Here is a 23020-nt window from a genome sequence, read left to right as displayed (position 1 = left end):
TTCCCTGCTGCTGCTAAGCTTGTCGTGATTCTGCAGGTTTTATTTTGTCAGTGACTTCGTGGCCATTTAGTTCGCTTTCTCTCTGTTTTGTTGTTGTCAAACGCACTGGCACGCAAGAAGTGACGTAAAACGTGTGCGTTTCTTTACGCAGGGAACATGTGAATGGCCGAACTTCTAAGCCAAAGATCTTTTCGCTTCAAGAAGAGTCACTCCTTAAGTTCTTGAAAAAGGTCGTCCCGCCTTTATCTGTGAAAGTATGAAAGCTCATCTCCTAGAATGGAATAGTCACTTGTTATTTGCAGTATTTTCAGCAATATAGAGATACGGTTTAAACACACGCGATGGTGTTTACTGTATTTGTTACATTTTATTAAGAAATAAAGAAATCGTTTGAAGTCTAAATCAAATCGCAAAAGACCTAACCGACCTTGATGCTGATTGTTCATTTTCTTTCCTTGCTTATACTAAATTGATTATATTCCTGCAAACTTACTAATTATTGACATCAGTCTCACAAAAAGGCATTATTGGTTGGGCTCTAAAATCAAACTGGGTTGAACCAGTTATATTTCACAGTGTATTTATTTGTATTTGGGTCAGATGTCTTAAACCTTAATAGCCTTTCTCAGTGGATTGAAAACGCCCAAAGCAATTGTTGCATTAAAGTGTAACCAGAAGTCCAATGAAGACCATGCGTTTGACAAAGAGGGAGAGCGATTGCCAGATGAATTATGCAGAAATGAAAGTGAAGTATCCATCGCTGGATTGAATGACTTGATCCCAGCAGATATAAGGATTACCCAATTTTGACTCTTTATTCATGACATTAAAAATCAATCGAAATCAAAGAATAATGGCATAATATTAACTTGGGTGGTTCACGAATTTATGTTATTTTGAGTTATTCAGTCATTCACGTAATATCGCCTTTACATTGCCAGCTAATAAGTCATGTGAAGTATTTATTGAAAGTATGAGGAAAAGGAAGGAGGAAAACCACCTTCTCCGCTTCTACTCTTTGTGAAATGTCCTATATCATTTTTGAACTATTTATGGCATATAAAGAATTACTTATTTCCTCATTAGAACTACTTTTGGTCAGTGTTAACTGAATTTTTCTTTTAAGGACGTGTTATTAAAGTGTGCTGTGAGGGTTCTCAGGTTTTTTTCCCTCTCTTTGGTTAATGTCAGTTTTTTATTGGATGCTTGTTCGCGGGCCATGAATGTGGGCGTTCAGTTGACTCACTGACTCTCTTGTAAAATGACTTCCAATTCAGTCTCTCACAGGCCAGCTTCTTGGGTATGACTGATCAAAGTTCAGAGGAGATAAAGACAATGCGACTGGTGTGTTGTTGTGTAGCTGAACACAGTTTCATGTGACATCGACTGCCAAAATAGAAAGTGAAAGAAAATTTTGAGATGGTCTTGAAGTGAAAATAGTTTCTTTCTTTGCAGTGATCACTGAAGTCTGAAGATGAAGTGCTCACGCTGTGGCCATAACATTATAGAGAAAACAGCCAAATTCTGCAGTAACTGTGGCCTAGAGCTGTCTGTTAAACCTACAAATGCACAAGGTAAGTAGATGAGGTCAGAAATGTGGTTTCATTTTATATAGTTGTTTATAATATTTGAAGAAGTCCAAGTGACAACTTTGTTGTTCCTGTTAATTTGGCATAATGTACTGTATTATTTAAACGGCTCTGTATTTGATTAACAGTGTGGATGCTTTTTTCACGGCCTGTCAACAAATAAAATTATAGTTTGAACATGCAGCTCTGCAGACATAATGAAATTACACTTTTCTATAAATATAGATTAAAAACCTGTATACAAGGAATTTAATCATGTAAAATTATGTGATGATAAGGGCTGTTCATCTGCGCATAACTTATATTGCACATTTTTTCCTGACATGAGGATTTACATTAGTCATGTTGCACATGTCAAAGCAAAATTAGGTACGGCTTGCATAATGTGGGGGAAAAAAAAGAGATTGTAGATACATCTGTGTTATCAGTTCGTACTAAGCCTTGAGTCGAGGAAAACTAAGACTAAAGGCCATTATTATATCCTAAAAATCAATCCAGCATCCAGTATTTGGAAAATTTAGATTCTTTGCATGTAAAATCTGTGTCTCATTCCTGTTTCTTAATTTTTTTTAACTCAAAAAAACCCCACACTTCTAAATTGTGACATAAGGCCTTCTTGGCTGAACTGGAGAAAATGATCCGTGCTCTTGTGTCATTACGTGTTACTGTAATGCCCTGTTTCACGGCAGAGATAAACCAGTTTCATCTCTCTGAGGTAAACAAAAATGCAGCGGCCAGACTAGTAATGGATTCTAACAAGTGAGCTCATATTATTCTTACTCTTTACACTGGCTCTCAGTAGACTTTGATTCATTTTAAAGTTCTTGTACTCACCTACAGAGCACTTAACAGAAAGGCTCCAGACTATTAATCCCAGCTTCTTACCAAACACACTGCTGCTTGCTGTCTTCGATCACAGGCTCAGAATTTGCTAGTTGTTCTTCATACAAGATTGAACACTAGATGCTTTCAGGTGTCTTTCGTGTCCCACTACGACTGCATTTAGCTGACTCTGTGGACTCTTTTAGAAAACAGTTCAAAGATTTTTTTTGTTTAACCAGACTTTCCATTAAGATTGTACATATTTCAACTGTTTTCAAACTACGTGTTTATTTTATTCTGTGCTTACCTATCGTGACAGCGTGTTGGCCTACTTTGTAAGGGTCAGAAAATACAAATTTGTGCCTTGTGACTTACTGAACAAGCTCAGGTGTTTTCTTTATAGTTAAAAGAAAATTTGCCTACGTGGGTCAAAGTGAAAACATACAAATGCCACCTTTTGTGGTTTAATGTATGTCCCTATTAATTTACGGACTGAAATCTAAATGTTCTGTCATTTTAACTACTTATTGAACATGCATGTTGACCCTGTCAGAGTTCATACTTGACTAAATCTTTGACTGGCAAGGTGATGTGCCAGAATGAAAAGCAGGACTAAATGCTCTGTACTACCACAGTGGTTTTCACACGTCTTTAGAAATTAGCTTATTTTACTTATTTTTTCTAACTTATAATTTGTTATTTTTATTTAATTAAGTTATTTATGTATTTTTATTAACCCCTCATCGTTAACATAGATGCAGGAGATCAACCAAAGTCTTTGGTAGCAGATGGGGAAGGTCCAATTGAGAAGCTAGATTCACAGAAAAACACCCCACTGGTGGACAGCAAAGAATCCAGTAAATCCCCCAAACGGCCAAATGACGAGGTCATCAACAACAACCCAAAGAAAAAGGTGAGCGTGTCACAATCTTGCCAGGCCTGTTGGTTTTTAATCTGGGGAAACAACATATTTTGTACAGTAGGTGAATGGCTTTGCTTACTTTTGGTGTACAGTGAGTTCATGCCTCAACACAGTGTAAGGTTTATGCCAAATTAATTTTTTTCTATAATAATTAATCCACTGGTATATAATGAAAAATTATATTTTTATTGATTGAGCTGTTAATTTGGTTCTCTTTCATAGCATTCGTTTCGTGTCTCACTATGGGAACGCTTCCTGCGTGACCTCATCAGAAGCTCAAATAACATTACGCCAGCCCTTACAGGCTGGCTAGGTGACGCCCATGTCAGGAGGGGCCAGTGCCTCCCTATATAATAGGCTGACATAGCGTCAGATGTCATTCAAAAACCTCTTCCTCGCTTCTCACAGAAGCCTGTAGACAACTGTGCTATTGGGTGCTAAAGCTAAACTGTTCACAGATTCGAGTGAACAACTCGGTCGCCGTGCGCTTTGTTCCCAGCTTTTCAGTTGTCCACTAGCATACAAGCAGTAGCAATACTGTTCTGTAGCTAGTGCTGGTGCCAAGTAGCAATACTTTCACCCAGGGAAGTAGCAATATTTTCCGAACGCGAAGTAGCAACACTTTGCTAATAAAGGTATCTCTAGCTTCCTCTAGCAATACCCTTCGACGCTAGCGGTTTTACACATTAGGTAGCAATACCTGTAGAAAAGTAGCAACACTTTTCACCCCACGTTAGCGAGGAATAGCAATATTCTCCGCACTCAGTGTCAGTCTCGCTAACGTGCGCAACCCTCTAGCTAACCATGGCTACGATGGCCAACAAAGTTACAAAACTCTGTCCTTGCGGCAAGAAGATTTCTCGCCTCGCCTCGCCTCTCACCTCGCTCGCCTGTGACAGAGGTGACAGGACACCGAAATGGCGTATGTTTCGCGCTGCAACCACAAGGGGGCGCCAAAACGCCATCTTCGGTGGAGTGGCCAGTGAGCCCTCTGTCTCTCCACATGAAGAGCTGGGCCACCTGCACTCAGTCAGCATGGGTGCTGAGGACATTGGAAAAGGGCTACAGGCTGCAATTCAATGTCGCTCCACCACATTTCGAAGAAATCGTTTACTCTCGTGCTCTGGGCGAGTCTGCCAGTTTTCTCCTGGAGGAAATTTCCACCTTGAGAGACAAAGGAGCTGTAAGAGTTGTCCCTCCGAAGGAAATGCACAGCGGATTTTATTCAACGTATTTCCTTGTGCCAAAGAAAGGGGGGAGGGGGATGAGAGCCATTCTGGATCTCCGTGCCCTGAACCGGCATTTAAGGACATACAAGTTCAGGATGTTGACGCACGCCTCGCTGCTACGGTTTGTACGAGCGGGCGACTGGTTCACATCAACCGACCTGAGGGATGCTTATTTCCACATCCCTATATATCCCCCACACCGAAAGTATCTGAGATTTGCTTTCCAGGGGATAGCATACGAGTTTGTAGTCCTGCCTTTTTTCTCTCACTGAGCCCAAGGGTGTTTGTGAAATGCACCGAGGCAGCAATGGCCCCGCTCAGGGAAAAGGGCATTCGGGTGGCCACATACATCGACGACTGGCTGGTGGCAGCCCCAACCCGCCAGGGAGCGACTTGTCACACAAATGCTCTCATACACCATCTGGAGAGTTTGGGTTTCCAGATAAACGTGGAAAAGAGCACATTGACGCCAACTCAATGCATTACTTTCATAGGGCTCAGCCTAGACTCCCTCCGGGTGAGGGCTTTTCTGTCCCCGGAGAGAACAGCGGCCATACGGTCATCCCTAGCACTGTTTCTCAGAGGCAACACAGTGACCCTCAAACAGTGCCAGAGGCTGCTCGGTCTGATGGCCTCTTCTCTAGTGGCAATAACACTGGGACGCCTGCACATGAGAGGCTTTCAGCGCTGGGTGGGCTCGTGGGGACTGGACCCTCACCGAGACGGCCACCGTCGCGTGAGAGTCTCTGCAGACTGTTCACTCGCTCTCCGCGAGTGGAAGAGGCCAGGTTTCTTGTCTCAGGGCGTTACAATGGGGGCAGTTTCAGCCAGGAAGGTGATTTCCACAGATGCCTCTCTTTCGGGCTGGGGGGCCACCCACGAGGGCAGAACAGTGAATGGGGAATGGGGCCCTCACATGCGCTCCACCCACATAAACTGTCTGGAACTGCTGGCGGTTCACCTGTCGCTAAAACACTTTCTCCCTTGGCTGAGAGGTCATCATGTTTTAGTGAGGTCGGACATCAACAGACAGGGGGGTCTGGGATCCCCCAAGTTACACACACTGGCACAAAGACTGATAGTCTGGAGCAGTGTCCACCTGCTGTCACTGAGAGCAACTCACGTGCCGGGGATCTTGAACTTTGGAGCAGATCTTCTCTCCAGGGGCAACCCGCTGTATGGGGACTGGAAGCTTCACCCAGAGGTGGTGAAGCAGATCTGGCTGCGATTCGGGCAGGCGACCATGGACGTTTATGCATCCAGGGAGAATGCTCAGTGTCCCCTGTTTTACTCGCTGCATGATCAGAGAACTCCACTCGGGGTGGATGCTCTAGCTCACGAGTGGCCGAGAACCCTCCTCTATGCTTTTCCCCCAGTGGCCCTCATTTCTCCAACTCTGGCCAGAGTGAGGGAGGGAAGTCACTATATGATCCTGATAGCCCCGCACTGGCCAGGGAAGCACTGGCTGGCGGAGATTTTTCAGCAGCTGTGCGGCCCACCTTGGCCGTTACCACTACGCAGAGACCTCCTGTCTCAGGCACAGGGTGAAATATTCCACCCCCACCCAGAGAGGCTAGCTCTATGGGCTTGGCCCATGAGGGGTTTAACCTGAACACAGTGGGGCTCCCTCATAACGTTATTGACACTATTCAGTGTTCTAGAGCATCATCTACTAGGAAGCTGTATGAGCACAAGTGGCGTGTGTTTGAAAGCTGGTGTGTAGAATCACAGGCCATCCCTTTTCAGTGCTCTGTGGCTGTGATTCTGTCATTTCTTCAGGCCCTGATTGATAAGGGTAAAGCCTTCTCCACCATCAAGGTGTATTTGGCAGCAATTTCGGCCTGCCATATTGGTTTTGAGGGGAAGACTGTTGGCCAGCATCCCTTAATATGTCGTTTCATGAAGGGTGCACGGCGTAAATTGCCTACATCTAGGCCGTTGGCTCCATCGTGGGACCTTCCCACAGTATTGGCTGCGCTCTCCTGTTGCCCATTTGAACCCCTGGAACGGGTTGAGTTAAAATTTCTGTCCTTGAAGACGGCTCTATTAATTGCTTTAGCTTCTGCTAAACGTGTGGGAGAGATCCACGCTCTCTCAGTGCATCAGTCATGCATTCAGTTCTCCTCGGATAATATGAGGGTCAGTATGCGGCTCAACCCTGCCTTTGTCCTGAAGGTTGTCGGCACATATTCCCCTATAGAACTGCTGGCCTTTTGCTCACCGCCTTTCTCCTCAGAGGAGCAACAGCAGCTGCATACCTTGTGTCCAGTCTGTGCTCTGCGCATTTACATGGACCGAACCCAGAGTGTCAGACAAAGTGACCAGCTGTTCGTGTCCTGGGCTAAACCACATATGGGAAAGCCTGTGTCTAAACAGCGCCTCTCCCATTGGATAGTAGGAGCAATTGCCCTGGCCTATACTAGCAGGGGCCTTCAGCCCCCTGCTGGCTTACGTGCGCATTCCACTAGAGGTCTGGGAACCTCATGGGCTCTCTTTAGGGGAGTTTCTATTCAGGAGCTGTGTGCAGCTGCATGCTGGACCTCACCTCATACATTTGCTAGGTTTTACAGGTTAGATGTGACGGCACCTAACCTAGCGCATTCAGTCCTCAGTGCAGGTACTTCCCGGGTGGCTTCTCCCCTGTGAAGTGCTGTTGGGGACAGTTGTCTTCTTAACAGGCATGTCTGGCAATCCGGGAGTCAGTATTTCTCTCATAGTGAGACACGAAACGAATGCTATGAAAGAGAACTTAAGGTTATGTATATAACCCTGGTTCTCTGGGCAGCATGAGTGAGTGTCTCACCAGACCGCCCTCCTTGCTATGGAAGCGAGGAAGAGGTGGGCTTGTTTTGAATCTGACGCTATGTCAGCCTATTATATAGGGAGGCCCTGGCCCCTCCTGACATGGGCGTCACCTAGCTAGCCTGTAAGGGCTGGCGTAATGTTATTTGAGCTTCTGATGAGGTCACACAGGAGGCGTTCCCATAGTGAGACACTCACTCATGCTACTCAGAGAACCGGGGTTATATACATAACCTTAAGTTTTGTCAGTTCCAATCAGCAAGAGCCCCGTTATCATGGTTCAGAATAAGTAGATGTCTTCAGCGTCCTCCATAGAGAGTGTTGCCAGGCACACGACACGACACTTTTCCCATCCGTCCATGATGTATCCAGCAACAAACGTTCCTGCAGGACAATCGGGCTCCCCTGAGCCCAGGCTTCTCGTTGAGAAGAGGGTGTCAATTGCATTAAGAGACCAGTTAATCAAATCCATAATTTCCTGATTCTAGAGAACAGGACGGAGAGAGTTTCTGAGAGTTCGACAAGACTAGATAAGCAGGAAAGTTTCAACTTTACTGTTTTACAAAAAAAGCTAAAAAAAAATAAAGTGCATTATTATTTTTTGACTAAGATGCCAAATCGCGTCTTAAAGTTATTTATTTGCATTCCTAAACAGAAATATTAGTTTTACTGTTGAATGTTTTGAGCGATTCATTTCTGACTTCTCAGAGAAGTCCAACATGTGGGCTCGAATTTTGTTATAAAAATGTTAGTTCATTTTTTTATTAACCTACTAAATAATAATCAAATTTTTAATTTAAACATGTTTTTGACACATTTGTGTTATTAAGTATTTTATTAAACTTTTGAAGCACTGTAGCTCAGTGTTTTAATTTTAATTTTTTACATTGCAAGAATTATTTTCACAAGTGTAAAGCCAAATCTCTTTGACCTGGAACTAGTTAATTTAACACGTTTAAGAAAAAAATCTACTGATCTTATGATAATCATAATACCTTCATGTAGTACATAGTTTGGTATAGTTTAGCCCTTCAATACTTAGTGTATCTCTTTTGAGTCACAAAGTTTTGGTGACTCGGAATTTATAAAATGAATTACACAAAATTACAAGTCATTTATGCAAATTTATATATCTATTTTCTTACATTGTTTTAATTTGTTAGAAGATTTAATAAATGCTTCCTTAAATAAAAAAGTTCATTTTTCAGACTTTAAACAATTAAGTGAGTTTGAATATATATGAATCTAAAATATAGTGAGGTCAATAAGTATTTGATCACCTTGTGATTTTGCAAAGTCTCTTACTTAGAGATCATGGAGGAGTCTACAATTTTCAGCATAGGTGCATTTCTAATGTGAGAGACAGAATCTAAAAAGAAAAATCCGTAAATCACATTGTATGATTTTTGAACAATTTATTTGTGAATTACTGTGTCAAATAAGTATTTGATCACTTAAGTCAAAAAAATTTAATATTTGGTACAGAAGCCTTTGCTAACAATTACAGAGGTCAAACGGTTCCTGTAGTTCTTCACCAGGTTTGCACACACTGCAGGAGGGATTTTGGCCCACTCCTTCATACAGATCTTCTCTAGATCTGTCAGGTTTCGGGGATGTCGCAGAGCAACACGGAGTTTCAGCTCCCTCCAAAGATTTTCTATTGGATTCAGGTCTGGAGACTGGCTAGGCCACTCCAGAACCTTGATATCCTTCTTACGGAGCCACGCCTTGGTTTTCCTGCCTGTGTGCTTTGGGTCATTGTCATGTTGGAAGACCCAGCCATGACCCATCTTTAATGCTCTGACTGAGGAAAGGAGGTTTTTGCCCAATATGTCACAATATATGGGTCCGTTCATCCTCTCCTTAATACAGTGCAGTTGTCCTGTCCTCGTGCCGAAAAACACCCCAGAGCATGATGCTTCCAGCCCCAGGCTTCACTGTAGGTATGGTATTATTGGGATGATACTTATCATTCTTCTTCCTCCAAACACGGCAAATGGACATAGGACCAAAAAGTTCTACTTTGGTCTCATCTGACCACAGGACTTTCTTCCATGACTCCTCTGGATTATCCAGATGGTCCCTGGGAAAACTTCAGACGGGCCTGGACATGGGCTGACTTAAGTAGGGGAACCTTCCGTGCGATGCAAGATTTTAAACCATGACGTCTTAGTGTATTACTGATAGTAGCCTTGGAAACGATGGTCCCAGCTCTCTTCATGGCATTGACCAGCTCCTCCTGTGTAGTTCTTGGCTAATTCTTCACCATTCTTAGCATCAGTGATACCCCACGAGGAGAGATCTTCTGTGAGGTCAATGTGGGGACATTGGCAGTCATCATTAGCCTCTTCCATTTTCTGACAATTGCTCCAACAGTTGTTTTTTTTTTTTTGTTTGTTTGTTTTTTTCCACCAAGCCGCTTGGCAATTGCCCCGTAGCCCTTTCCAGCTTTGTGAAGGTCTACAATTTTGTCTCTTGTGTCTTTGACAGCTCTTTGGTTTTGCCCATGTTGCTACTTAGATTTTGGCTAATTGTGGGGTGTACAGGTGTCTTTCTGACAGCTAACAACCTCAAACAGGTGCTACTAATTTAGAGTCATGAGCAGAATGTAGCTGGACGATTTAAAAGCAAAACAACAGGTCTTTGAGGGTCAGAAATCTGGCTAATAAGCAAGTGATCAAATACTTATTTCACACAGTAATTCACAAATAAATTGTTCAAAAATCATACAATGTGATTTCCAGATTTGTCTTTTCAGATTCTGTCTCTCACATTAGAAATGCAGCTATTCTGAGAATTGTAGACCCCTCCATGATCTCTAAGTAAGAGAACTTGCAAAATCATAGGGTGATCAAATATTTATTGACCTCACTGTATGTTCTTGTTATCTAATATAGGAAATCGTATTTGTGATATTTTCAAAACAGATCTGCTTTTTGTTTGTTTTGTCTACATAGAAAAAAAAGAAAAGGAAGAACAAAAAGAAAAAAGATGGCACCTTGTCATCAGATCAAGATCTGTCACACATTTCTCTGGGAGATAAGCAGGGGAAGGAGACACAGGGAGAAAGAAATTCTTCTGACAGTGAAAGCTCAGACAATGCAATGGACACAACACCAGACTCACTCCAAGATAGGCTTTCCTCGTTAGAAAGCCAGCCTAGTTCCTTAACAGCTAATGATATTGTTGCCATTGCTGAAGATGCACAAGCCAATCAGAGTGAAAAGTCTGATGCCCCAGTACAGGCAAATACAGTGGAGCAGTCTGCGGCGGCAACAAGTAGCCCAAACGAGATGGAGAGCAGTGCACAAACATCTCCTGACAATCAGCCACAGAAGACAGAACCAACCAACACTCCAGCTGAATGTCCTGCTTCAGAGGACAAAAAGAGTACAACCCCTCAGTCACCTTCAAATAAAGGGACCAAGGCCACTACGGCTAAAGATCCAAAGGAGAAACCCTCAAAGAACCAGAAAGAAGCAGACAATGCTAAAAAACCTAAACAGGACCAGAATGCTAATGTGGCTGCAAATGCAAAGCAGTCAAAGGAAAACACCCAGAAGGGAAAAAATCAGCAGGAACAGAAACCGAAACAGGCTGTAGCAAATGACCAACAAAAGGTTTTTGGAACTTATACAGCAAAGGTATTACTGGCTAATGCAGTATATGTGAAAATAATTGTTACTGACCAACAATAACATTTATGGGAGAGACGTCAGTCCCATAACCTTGAGATGTATTTATCCAACATATTTAATGCTACAGGCTGACACTGGCTCCAGTGTGGACCCAGTGGAGAAGATGGAGATTCAGCAGTCAGGGAGCGGGCAGGACTCGACTCCAGCTCAGCCTTCAAATGATAACAAAGGATCTAAAGATGGTGATGATAACAGCAAAAGTTCAAAAGCTCAAACAGCTCCGCCCCCAAAAAGGTGATAAAACTCTCTCAGATAACTGTATATTTTACCTTTAACTCATCTTTGCTCATTTTTTTTTATTCAATAAATCTATTTTTACTTTTCAGAGTGACACGGAACACAAGCATTGCTGCTCGTGACAGGCTCACAATTTATTTCCATGCGGTCCTCTCAAAGGATTTTGGATTTGATCCAGAAGAAGATCTTATCTTCATCAGGGCTGGGTCATGCATTGGAAAATGGAATGAAAATGCAGCTCAACTGTTTGTGACCAGGTACTTGCTCTTAAGTTAACAGTCATTGAAATTAAGAATGTTAATTACTTTAAGAAAATATTAAATCAAAACACTCAAAATTTTCTACACTAAAAATAAATACAAAAATAGTCAATACATGAATTTCAGCACTACATTTACAAAAAAACACTAACACACAGATGCACACATGTAAGGAGGTTTTTAGATCAAAATCTAACCTTATAATGCATGCCATGAAAAATATATTGTGCTATATTCGCAAATGGAAATTGTATACTGAAATCACAATCTAACTCAAATCTTTTGCACTTGTATAAAGGATTTGTAAAGGATTTTCCTTTACATTGTAATATTTAAAGACACTTTTAAAACTTACAGTTTTTCTCAAATGCTAAAACACATTTCACAAACGTTTCCACCATGTTCCCCAATGTCTAAACACAACACCCTTTTCTAAAGCTACATAAACACAACCACACCTTCCCACTGCAAAACACAAACTCCCACACCAAGAGAGCAGCTCGAAGCTGTCAAAACTGTAAACACTATACACAGCATTACACACTACAGCAAAACAATTGAAAACACAATGCTCAATTTGTGAGACGGTTCTTTGGTCCATAACTGCTAATGCATATTCTTATAAACTGTACAGTAACGGATCGTCATAGAACCCTGCAGAGGATTAGGCATTTAGATTTGTGAGTTTCACATGAAGACTATAAATCTATAAAAACATCCTGCATGTACGTACACTACTGTAACACAACTCAATGCAAAAACAGAATCTATCGCACACAACAGTACTCTCGGAAACATGATCAGGGTGTGAAGTCTTTTTTATTGTCTACACGGTCTTTTTACAGTATTACACACAGTCACCGTGTGGCATCATGTCGCCGAGCTGCATTGGGCCACATCACCTCATCCACATCACAGGCTATATTGTCCCTTGCTAGGCACCGCGGGAAAAACGCCCTTGAATGGCGAATCCATCCCTGGAAGGCCTCCACTGGGATGTCAGCACAGGCCAGCTCCATTGCCCGTACGAGGTTCTCTCTTGTGTATGGCTGTCTGTCATACACCTTCCATCTCCATGATGAGAAGAACTCCTCTATAGGGTTCAGGAAAGGGGAGTAGGGTGGCAGACAGACGTTTAAAAAGTGGTCACTGTTGGTGGTGAACCACTCTCTGATTTGGTGTGTTTTGTGGAAGCAGACGTTGTCCCAAATGATCACATACATGTGATGTGCTAGCCTAGGATGGTGTTGTTGACGGTCCAGGAGGATGTCTTTTAGCTCCTCTAGGAAGGTGAGGAGACGTTGGGTGTTGTAAGACCCAAGGACAGCATGCCGGTGGACAAGCCCCTCCGTACCCATAGCTGCACAAAGAGTAATATTACCCCCCTGTTGGCCAGGAACCTCAGTGATGGCTCTTTGGCCAATGATGTTACGGCCTCTTCGCCTTCGTTTCTGGAGGTTGAAGCCAGCCTCATCCAGGAAGAGGTACTCATGGGGTCTGGCCATCGCGTCCAACTGCATTATCCTCTGTGAACATGGAAAAGCGTACAGGTGTTCAGAACGGTCAATCAGGTAGCACAGTATTGTCCAGAAGTAATGTAGGCCACTAAGCAACACAGTATGTCCACTAACTGTACTGTGGACATGGATGTATACGTACTTGCACATACTCGTAACGTTGTTCTATGTGTCGCGCAGAGTTGCGCTCAAAGGGAACCCTGTAGACCTGTTTCATCCTCATCTGTTGGCGCCGGAGAACTCGGTCTATTGTGGACACGCTGACAGCATCAATGTTCTCAAAGTTTACATTATCTGCAATGACTTTGTCTCTGATCTCTCGGAGTCTAATGAAGTTGTTCTCACGGACCATATCTGCAATGAGGGTTTCTTGTGCCGCTGTGAATATGGCAACCCTCCCACCTCTATGTGGCATTCCTTCAGCTCTAAAGAAAGAAACATGTGTTGTCAATTGACTGATTTATATGTAAAACTACATGTAAAGTAACAGACCACTTTCACAGGCCTGTAAAACTGTAGTGTGACAAAGAAAGAAATAGCATACTATACCTGTTGTGTTGTCTAAATGCCTTGATAATGGTGGCCACGGTGAACCTACTCAGGTTTGGATGTACTCTTCGTCCCGCTTCAGCCATTGTCATGCCATGGACAATGACATGATCAATTACTGTTGCTCGCATATCATCTGTTATGATGGTGCGAGGTTGTCTTCTTCTCCCACCTGGACCTTCTCCTCTCTCTTGTTGGCCTCCTTCTCTTCCTCCTCTACTCCGAACTCCTCTTCTTCTTAGGCCTTCACCTCTTCCTCCTCTGATCTCAACCCCTCTTCCTCTTTGGCCTGCAGCTCTTCTCCTTCCGCACGCTCGAATGCCTTCATCCATTGTGATTGTTTGGTATCTTCACCAAACTATGCTTTTATAGGTGGGGTCACATCATTAGCAACAGGTGTCTTCCATTTTGAGTCGTTGTGTGTAGTGACTGACGCCAGGTGTGTTCCCTGTGTTCAAAGATTGGTGACTGTGGCAAGCATTTTGCATCACATGGGCTTTCATTTGAGAATATGAGCAGAGTTGTTTTGCAACATGTTTTAGCAAGGAAAAATGTGTTTAGACTTATGAGTACAGAGGGTTGTGTTTTGTGAATTGTGTCTTCATGTGACATGTGTTTATGGTACTGGAATATGGTGGCTACATTTAGTAAATGTGTTTAGACTACTGGTCATTTGGGTTACAGGATTGGCTTTTGTGTTTTAACATTTGAGAAAAACTGTAACGCTTAAAAAAGCTGGAGAAATTAGGCTGTAGTGCGAACATAAGTACCTCACATAAGTACCTGGAACACTAGTCGTCGTAAAGTCGGTATTTCACTAACTTGATGATTACTGGCAACATGCTTCTCTATTGGTCTCTACTATGTGGCTGCCCACATGGTTACTTAGTATTTATTTGTGTCAAAGGATTCAAATCAAATGTTTTTGACCTATAAGACAATGATCTAGTTAAACAGAAATACCTCTGAAGGAGGTCTGTCTGTGCTGGTTTGCCTTGGTCTCATTGAAAGCTATAGAAACATACTCTTTTATTCGATCATAATCCATTTCTGATGTTTAAATGCCAACTGTGGAGTGTTTTGCCAGTGGAATAAAGGGCAGTATTGACATTGGAGCAACACAGGTTCACTGAATGAAAAATCACATTTTTTTTGTGTTAATACTCACAGACTTAACTGACTTCTGACAGTTAATGTTTGTTTATGAACAATGAAGTAAATATTTACAGTTGCCAGAAATTGTCAGAAATGAACCCCTAGTGAACTACAGCAAACTATGCTAAGTATTTCAGCTTTTGTTACCCATGCTTGAATCTTAGATTTTCATTAACCTGTTGTTGTTTGCCCAATCTTTCTTATTTTTCACTTTTCATGGGCACTACCACTCTAAAAGACTTTTTTTAGGGATGATGTGACACAGTCATTTAGTCATCAGCATTTGATTCTTGTCAAAGTTAATCAGATTCTTTTGTTTTCCTGTTTCAAAACAAAAATTCAGGAATTGTTGAATCCCTGTCTAATATATGTCACCCACGGACCTAAGGAAATATTCATGTATTATGTCAGTGGTTATATAGTAGCTTATGAGTGCATATTTACTTAGTACATCACTTTTCATTTTGACATGACATACTAACTGTAATGCATCTATGATCTTAAACCCTGGCATGACTTCTTCTAGTGTGCATGCACAAGCTAGACTTTTCTTATATCTTTTCCGACTGACTTTACACAATCTACATATGACTTTCATTTTCATACAGGGATCTTGGAGAGCATGGGTTTCTGGTTCAAGGCAGGCTGACAAGTAGCAAAAAAGAAGCTGTGTCTGAGTCAATACCATACAAATATGTTGTATACAAGGCTAAAAAGGATGCATATGAGTATGAATACATATATAAACTGGACTCTACACAACAAATCACCAACAGATGTTTGTTTGTTAAAGAGCACCTCATCAATGATGACGGTAATTATAATTCTCATTTAGTCAAGCTGTAATTACACTTTTTCTGCTAATATGCTGATGACATTAACATATTTTGTTGTGTGTCCTTTAAAGTAAATTTTTGTTGTATTCCTTTTGCAAAAGGAGACTGGCATCAATATGATGATATCATCTGTGTTAAACCCTCAAAGAATGTGTTGGAGCGATTGGTAGAGAAGTTCTGGCCTGAAAAAAGAAAGGATCTCATTCAAGGCAGAGAAATTGCTGGGAACATAATGCTGGAGACCATATTTGATCTTCTGAGGAGCTGGAATGACACCAATCTGAGAAGTTTTCTGGTCCAACTTAATCAGTTCATACAGGTTTATGGGGACCCCTTTGTGTTTGAAGAGAAACAAAAGAAATGGTACTCCTTAAAATATGGAGAAGAAGATGTAAGTTTACAATATTTCTTTACAAAGTATAGAGGTTATGGCCAGGTTATGGCCACTTCAGCTGACTTGTTTCTATTTTTGTATTATATCTTAGGTGAGAAAAATGCTTAAAGCATTCATGCTAGCAAATGTGACTCCGCTGTTGGAGAATGGAGATCATAGGAGTCTCTACATTCAGGATCCCTTGAAAGCAGCTGTGATCATGCTTCACATATCGAAACAATATCAAATCAGATTTGAACAGTCTGAGCTTCATCGGCTCTGTGCGGCACTAAGTTTACCCAAACTAGGGAAGGATGACTTCCTTCAGTACTGGGCAGAGTTTTCTCAGCATGTGTCTGTTTTCAAAACGTAGGTACCCCGTCTTTTCAATAATACTGGAATCATAATCTACTGACTTAAAAGTAATAACCTTACTGCATATATTTGTGTTAATTATCATTTTTCTGTTCATATGTTCAAATAATTATTGCTACAGTTTGCCAGAATCATTGGTGTATCTAATAAACACTGTAAAAAGAATGGGGATGCCTCGATGGATTGTGGTACTGCCACTTCTCCACCTCCTCAAGGGTAACACAAAGCCTTTTGAAGCACCATCATCTGGAAACGGGAAGTATGGCCCATCTTGGGCAGGATTGGGAGGCCTTGACATGGGCACCTCGGCTTATATGAGCAGTCAGGAAAAGAGGTATGGTTCCCTATTCCTTTGCTTTGGTTTTGCTTGCCCAGACATGTACCAGTGCATTGGAACCAATACACATTAATTTATTATTGTGTATATTTTAATTGGATTTTTTCAGAGCACTGATAAATGTGATGAAGAACCGCAGCCACTTAATGGAGGTCGATGCACTTTTACTTCGATCCTGCTTGTACCTGATGTCACTTGATGAACTGACTGAGTGTAGCACTGAACTTAAAGCTGAGCTTTTGGACATGCTCCATGTTTTCCTTAATAAGGTTCCTCAGGACATCACTGGCGGCAACATGCAGGTAAATTAAAGAAAGTGTAGTAAGTGATCAAAGTTAATCCATTCATGGAGTATGTGGAACATATAACTTTCCATGTACTTAGTTTAGTGTGACTTTAAATTTATAATTGTAAAAAGCTGCATCATTGATATGTATATCTACTGATCAGACATTGGGGAACGCTTAGAACTCCTTGCTAGTGACAGTTGAGAATTTTAACCATCATGTTATAAACTAAATAAATGTTCATGATTTTCTCTTTCTAGGCAGTATCTGACACTCTCACACACATTCAAGGGAATCTCATTGAGGAAAAATACAGGTAATTTTCAGTTTTTTATTTGAATAACAGGAGGTCACTAGGCACTGCAGTTGTAGTTGTTGTTTAAAACTACACTACTTAAAAAAATTAAAGGAACACTTTGAAAACACATCAGATCTCAATGGAAAGAAAAAAAACATATTAAATATCTCTACTGATATGGAATGGATAAGGTGTTTGGAAAGAAAGGGTCCCACATCATTTGATGGAAATGAAAATGATAAACCCACGGAGGGCTAAATCCAAAGACACCTCAAAAATCAAAGTGAAAACAAAAGTCATGTGGAACGCTAGACTATTTTGTGGAAATTTTATTGCTTTCACTGTTACTAAGTAGTTTGTATGGTCCCCACATGCCAGTATGCATGCATGACAATGTTAGGGAATGATCCTAATAAGACAATGCATGGTGTCCTGGGGGATCGTCTCTCAGATCTGGACCAGGGTATCAAGGACCTTCTGGACAGTTTGAGGTGCAGTATAGCAGCATCAGATGAATGGAAACATAGTCCTATTGGATTGTGGCAGGCAAGCGTGGGGGGCAATTAATGAATTTGATTACTTCATTCTCAGGAAATTACTGTTTGCTTCCACCACATGAGACTCAGCATTGTTGAGCACCATGACGAACTCAAGACTCAATGCACCTGTATAGGGTCTGACTGATTTTTGTGCATCCCTCCACTGACATGCCTTGCCAGACCAACGTTGACCCACGACCAAACAAGTCATGCTGACTGCTGTTAGTCACCGTCACCTTCACCCTCCACATCTTCTCGAGCTCTTCTCTGAGACCTTGGTATTTCTCGAACTTCTCGTGTTCCTTCTTCCTGATGTTGCTGTCATTCGGAACTGCTACATCGATCACTACGGCCGTCTTCTTCTGTTTGTCTACCACCACTTTGTCCGGTTGGTTAGCCACCACCATTTTGTCCGTCTGTATCTGCAAGTCCCACAGGATCTTAGCTCGGTCATTCTCCACCACCCTTGGGGGCATCTCCCATTTTGACCTCGGGACTTCCAGGTTACACTCTGCACAGATGTTCCTGTACACCAGGGGTCGGCAAGGGTTAACTGATGGCACGACCATATCTGGACTGGCCATCGGGCATACCGGACCTTCGCCCGGTGATTTTTCGTTTTTAGTATTTTAGTATCTTTTTTTTTTTTTTTTTTTTAAGTAACGTATAAACAGTGAAAGATGGTGGATTGGCCAGATGCTGGCAGATGTGTAAAAATAACTCAGATATAAACCAAGTTCAGGTGTAGTTTATTTTCGTTGTGCTGACTTTTTAGTTAGTTACAATAACTCGTACTGTGTACTAGCTAGCATGACGGAGTTTCTATACAGCTGGGTGGGTGCGATGTTACTGATAGTGAACTTTATTTTATTCATAAGGTTTGTTAGTAGAGTTGCTAACCGTCCCATAAAAAACGAAATCGTCCCGCATTCAGAGAAAGTATCACGCGGTTCGTATTGAGCTGAAAACGAACACAGTTTGTCCCGTACTTCAGCTACAATGAAAAATACACAAAGCTGGAGTTATTCTGCGTCTTTACGCTGTCAGCTGCCTCTTCTTCTCTCATTCAATCATGAAACTGATCAATGATCAGCTGATTGGTATTTCTGACACAAGTCCCGTCTCTTGTTTGTTTATCGCCCACTTTGCGCCAGAAAGATGAAACCAGCGGATGTCGCGCTAAACAACAGCAGCGCGTTTAAGTTTGATCAGCTCTTGTTAGAATTTATTTAATATTAATTTCTAGTATCATCTGATGTTTTCTGGAGCCACAGCTGTAAAGCTGCTGGTCATGGTATTGGCTTGGTTATCTGGTGAGAGGGAAACATGAAGATGAAACCAGGAGATGTCCTTACTGAATCATCATGTGATGGTGAAACAGGTTTACCTTTTAGGTGACATGAATGAGTTGAAGGGAAGTTATGAACTGTTTCTGAGAGACAAATAACACCAGGATCCTTTTCTAAGTAGCTGACAGCTGGTAACTGTGCAGGGGCGGGTCTAGCAAAGTGTTGCCAGGGGTCCATGTAGGGCATTAACAGGGAAAGGGGGACACAGAGAAATACTTCTCTTTCTTATTCTCATTTAAAATTTCTAGCCAAATCTTATAACCAAAGTTTTTATCTGACGTAAAATGTTTAGAAATCATACATATACCAACAAGACAGTGTATATCACTGTCACAACAGCGTTTGTTGTCATTCAAAGGCTTTATAGATTTTCCTGTAATACCTGGTGGGCCGGTCTCCAGTCAAAATGCCCAGGCCGATTTTTTTTGTCCCAGTCCAGCCCTGGGCACGACACGCAGTGAGTTAATCTGAGAAGGTTCATTAAAAAATAAATGGCCGCACCAGCGGTGGACATCGCAAATTAGCTTGCATAGACACATTAATTGGGCCGCTTCTTAATGACGGTATCTTAACTAACAACCCCAACTACCAGATTCAACTTGTAATTGGCTAAAAATCTCACAGCCTACTGGTGAGAGGGACGTTGCTAGCTGTCAGTTTTTTCAAGCGATGTTGAAATTTCCACGTTCCGACACAAATGCTTCAGGAGCTCTCCGCTCAGCACAGCAACTGTTAATATAGAGCATTATTAAATTAATTGCTAATGCAATTATATGGCACATTGACTTCTGAGGAAATTTTAGATGGCACTTGCCATCCTGGTGGTGTGGATCAGCCAATCGATGTGTCGTTCACTCGATCCCGCACTTGATGGTGACTTGTGCTATGGGCTTGGAGTTGGCCTCTAGTGTTGTCCGCCACATCCCCATTGAGTTCCTGATGAAGGCTCTCAGGGTCCTGTTGATCTTGTACAACTTTAGGCATATATATATATATATATATATATATATATATATATATATATATATATATATATATATATATATTAATCAAAGACACTAATATTGTTAAAATTTGGTGTTGTGTATTTCCATAGTTGATGTTATCGTTGTTTTAAATTGATACATATTGAATTATTTACATTTTTGTTTTTTTTGTTTTCTCCTAGTTATTTTACAGCAACTTATAGGAGAGAGTGCTTGGCAACAGCAGTGAAACTGTTAGAAAAGATCTGCAATGGTGTGAAACCAGCATCATATACCCAGAACTATCCTGACATTCCAGTGGCATGCATGAATCTGGTTGCATCTGTTTCAAACTTTTTTCAGTTTGACAAGCAACAGGTAGGTAAAGTGTGTAAATCTAGGAAATCAGGTGTTTATTTGTGTTATTATATTAATTATTCTAATTTAGGAGACCCAAGAACGAGATCAAGAACAACGATTTGTAAAAGGCATGGTGATCACTCAGCCGATGAAGATAATCAGAGGATGGATCGCTCAGTCATTTAAACAGAGTTTGCTCAACAGGAGTTTGTGGTTAAGACAAGTTAAAGCAACAGATGAGATTGAAGTGAGCAGCTTTCTTTCTTTCTTTTTTGTATACTTAAAAAAATAAAACACTAAATATACAAACTGACCACTTCCTCACCGGTAAAGGATGCTGACAAAAATAAGGCTTTAATGAATTGCATATTACAGATGTGGAACAACGTAATCTCCATCCATTTCAAAGATGAGGATTGCACTAAAGAGTGGCGACAGACATTAACTATGGATTTTGAGGGCAAGTATAGACAGGTAAGGGATTTATTTTTATTTATTTATTTATTTATTTATTTTAGGGGGGCACTTATTATTATTATTATTATTATTATTATTATTATTATTATTATTATTTCTTTTTTTGGAAAAGTAGAACAGATTTATGTTTCCATGTGATTTTTAGGGATATCCACTGGATCAGATTGAATTCTACTGCACCAAGATAGAAGATCTTAGTGATTCCCATCCACATGTTGCAGCTAGTGTGGAAAAGTGTGCTCTTGAGGCTGTTACATCTTTGTGCCAGGTATAAAGTGTTCTTGTTATAATTTACTTTCATGAGTGGCATACTATTTGCTAATATTGATAATAAGATTTAACAGATGTTTTATTAAATGTTGAAATACAAGGACCTGGATTTACATTACTCTTACGTTCAAGGTGTCAAAACATAATTCACTGTGTTTTTTCTATGTTACATGAAGAACAAGAATGAGGGAAAACTCTTTGAGAGGTTCAAAATAAACAGCAAATTTGGGAAACTCATCTCTGCCATTATTGAGAAATCCTGGCCAAAGGACAGTCAAGGGAAATACCACTCTGATGAAGAAGTTGTTCTTCAACACCTGCTCTCTTGGACTGCTGCCAAAGACATTTTCCAGCTCCATGGTATTCGCTAAGAAAAATACAGAGCGTTTGAAATTGCAAAAAAAAAAATTTATCACAATATTTAACTTATATAAACACACAACTTACTGCAGTAGGTAATCAGGCCTTGGTTTGTGAGCCTGTGGTTCAAGTTAATGAAATCATTGCTGTGGTATTAGAAAAAACACTTACATGTAAATTCTGTCACTGCAGGAGCAGATGAAAAGCTGATTGAGCAGCTCTCTCCAGATACCAGAGACAGAATTGCAATAGGGATATCCTCATTTACAGCCATGAAAAATCAACTGGTTCAAGGAAACATTAAGATCAGCCTGCTCAACATCATTTTGGAAAGGCGTGAGGCCTTCTTAGAACTGCTGAAGATAGGTAATTTGCCATCACAGATGTCTTCAGAGTTATTTTGAAAAATTAAGTGTGTATAGTGTACAGTTGTCTAATAGTAATCATAATTATTGATGTTTGTGTTTTTGACTTGATACTAACAGACTGCCTCTCTGAGACTGGGCAATACAAGGATCATGACAAAATGAAGAGGCTGTTGAAGTGCAGAGAAGATGAAGTAAAAGCTGTATATCATGAAAAGGAGCTTGTTGATGTTCTCTTAACTAAGAGCCATCAACTTGAGGAACACATGACAGGTATGTTGACTGAGTTTGTGCCATTAGTCTTAACTATCAGTCTTAATTATTAACATCCATATTAATTTCCATAATAGTTGATGTTGATGAACTGGAAGGAAACCAACAAGTCAACATTATAACCACACCTTTGGACCATTTCATGGAGGTTCATCAGTTTGACCAGATGCCCTCCGCAATAACTGGCATTGTCACCTTCTTCAATCTGGACGAAGAAATCAGAAACATGGCAGAAAATTTATACACATTCAGGGACAGTATTGTCTTCAAAATGTGTTGGGACAAACAAGCCAAGTTCCTGGCCAATGAAGAAATGGAAGACAATCCTGAGCATCAGGTAGTGGACATTAGGGCAACACTACAAATGATACATGATGACATTTACATAGATTGCTACAACCATTATAAAGATATCTACACTCACCTGAAGGATGGCACTATAAGGCTTGAAGAGGTTAACCAGTTTTTTAAAGCTTTCAAGGGCAAGTATGAAGATCTTGCAAAAGACCTAGACATCATGTGCGGAATGAATAAATCAAGGGACAAACAATGGATCAACAGCAGGGTTCAACAGATCGAGCAGTACCACGAACTTCATCTCGCTGTGACTTCAGCTCAAGTAATCATGAAAGTCAAAGAGACACTTGGTCTTCAAGGTGACTTCAGAGTTCTGGAGACACTCACAGAAGTTGTAAGTAGCTTTGTGTATAAAGAATTATCAATCTAAAAAGCTATTTTGCATTCCACACAAGCTTTGAGTTATTGTATTTGATGAT

At 41.1% G+C, this 23020-nt stretch overlaps 2 protein-coding genes across 2 annotated transcripts in view; one reads left to right on the top strand and one right to left on the bottom strand.

The window, feature by feature from the left end:
• Positions 1-23020, top strand: part of LOC146576193 (E3 ubiquitin-protein ligase rnf213-alpha-like) — a 44781-nt gene that overhangs the window by 515 nt on the left and 21246 nt on the right. The window contains exons 2-20 of the mRNA XM_085271273.1: positions 1456-1574; positions 3167-3324; positions 10322-11008; positions 11130-11296; positions 11389-11556; positions 15389-15594; positions 15718-16007; positions 16102-16358; positions 16486-16698; positions 16811-17003; positions 17249-17304; positions 20343-20517; positions 20588-20746; positions 20875-20973; positions 21122-21244; positions 21423-21606; positions 21799-21972; positions 22092-22244; positions 22322-22935. Of these exons, the coding sequence (XP_085127399.1) occupies positions 1475-1574; positions 3167-3324; positions 10322-11008; positions 11130-11296; positions 11389-11556; positions 15389-15594; positions 15718-16007; positions 16102-16358; positions 16486-16698; positions 16811-17003; positions 17249-17304; positions 20343-20517; positions 20588-20746; positions 20875-20973; positions 21122-21244; positions 21423-21606; positions 21799-21972; positions 22092-22244; positions 22322-22935 (4176 nt within the window). The 5' untranslated portion in view covers positions 1456-1474. The remainder of the gene's footprint in view (positions 1-1455; positions 1575-3166; positions 3325-10321; positions 11009-11129; positions 11297-11388; positions 11557-15388; positions 15595-15717; positions 16008-16101; positions 16359-16485; positions 16699-16810; positions 17004-17248; positions 17305-20342; positions 20518-20587; positions 20747-20874; positions 20974-21121; positions 21245-21422; positions 21607-21798; positions 21973-22091; positions 22245-22321; positions 22936-23020) is intronic.
• On the bottom strand, positions 12417-13491 carry LOC146576194 (uncharacterized). Its single transcript, XM_085272463.1, has 2 exons — positions 13219-13491; positions 12417-13085 (listed from the first exon to the last, which is right to left on the bottom strand). Exons 1-2 carry the CDS (start codon positions 13489-13491, stop codon positions 12417-12419), a joined length of 942 nt encoding a protein of 313 aa, XP_085128589.1.

Source organism: Mchenga conophoros, linkage group LG4, assembly GCF_057382185.1.
Source record: "Mchenga conophoros isolate Kocher_MC1m ecotype Shallow Benthic linkage group LG4, M_conophoros_male_GT1.1, whole genome shotgun sequence".
Classification (NCBI taxonomy): Eukaryota; Metazoa; Chordata; class Actinopteri; order Cichliformes; family Cichlidae; genus Mchenga; species Mchenga conophoros.
Note: the sequence above shows the minus strand (reverse complement) of the source record. Positions and strands in the feature narration are given on the sequence as shown.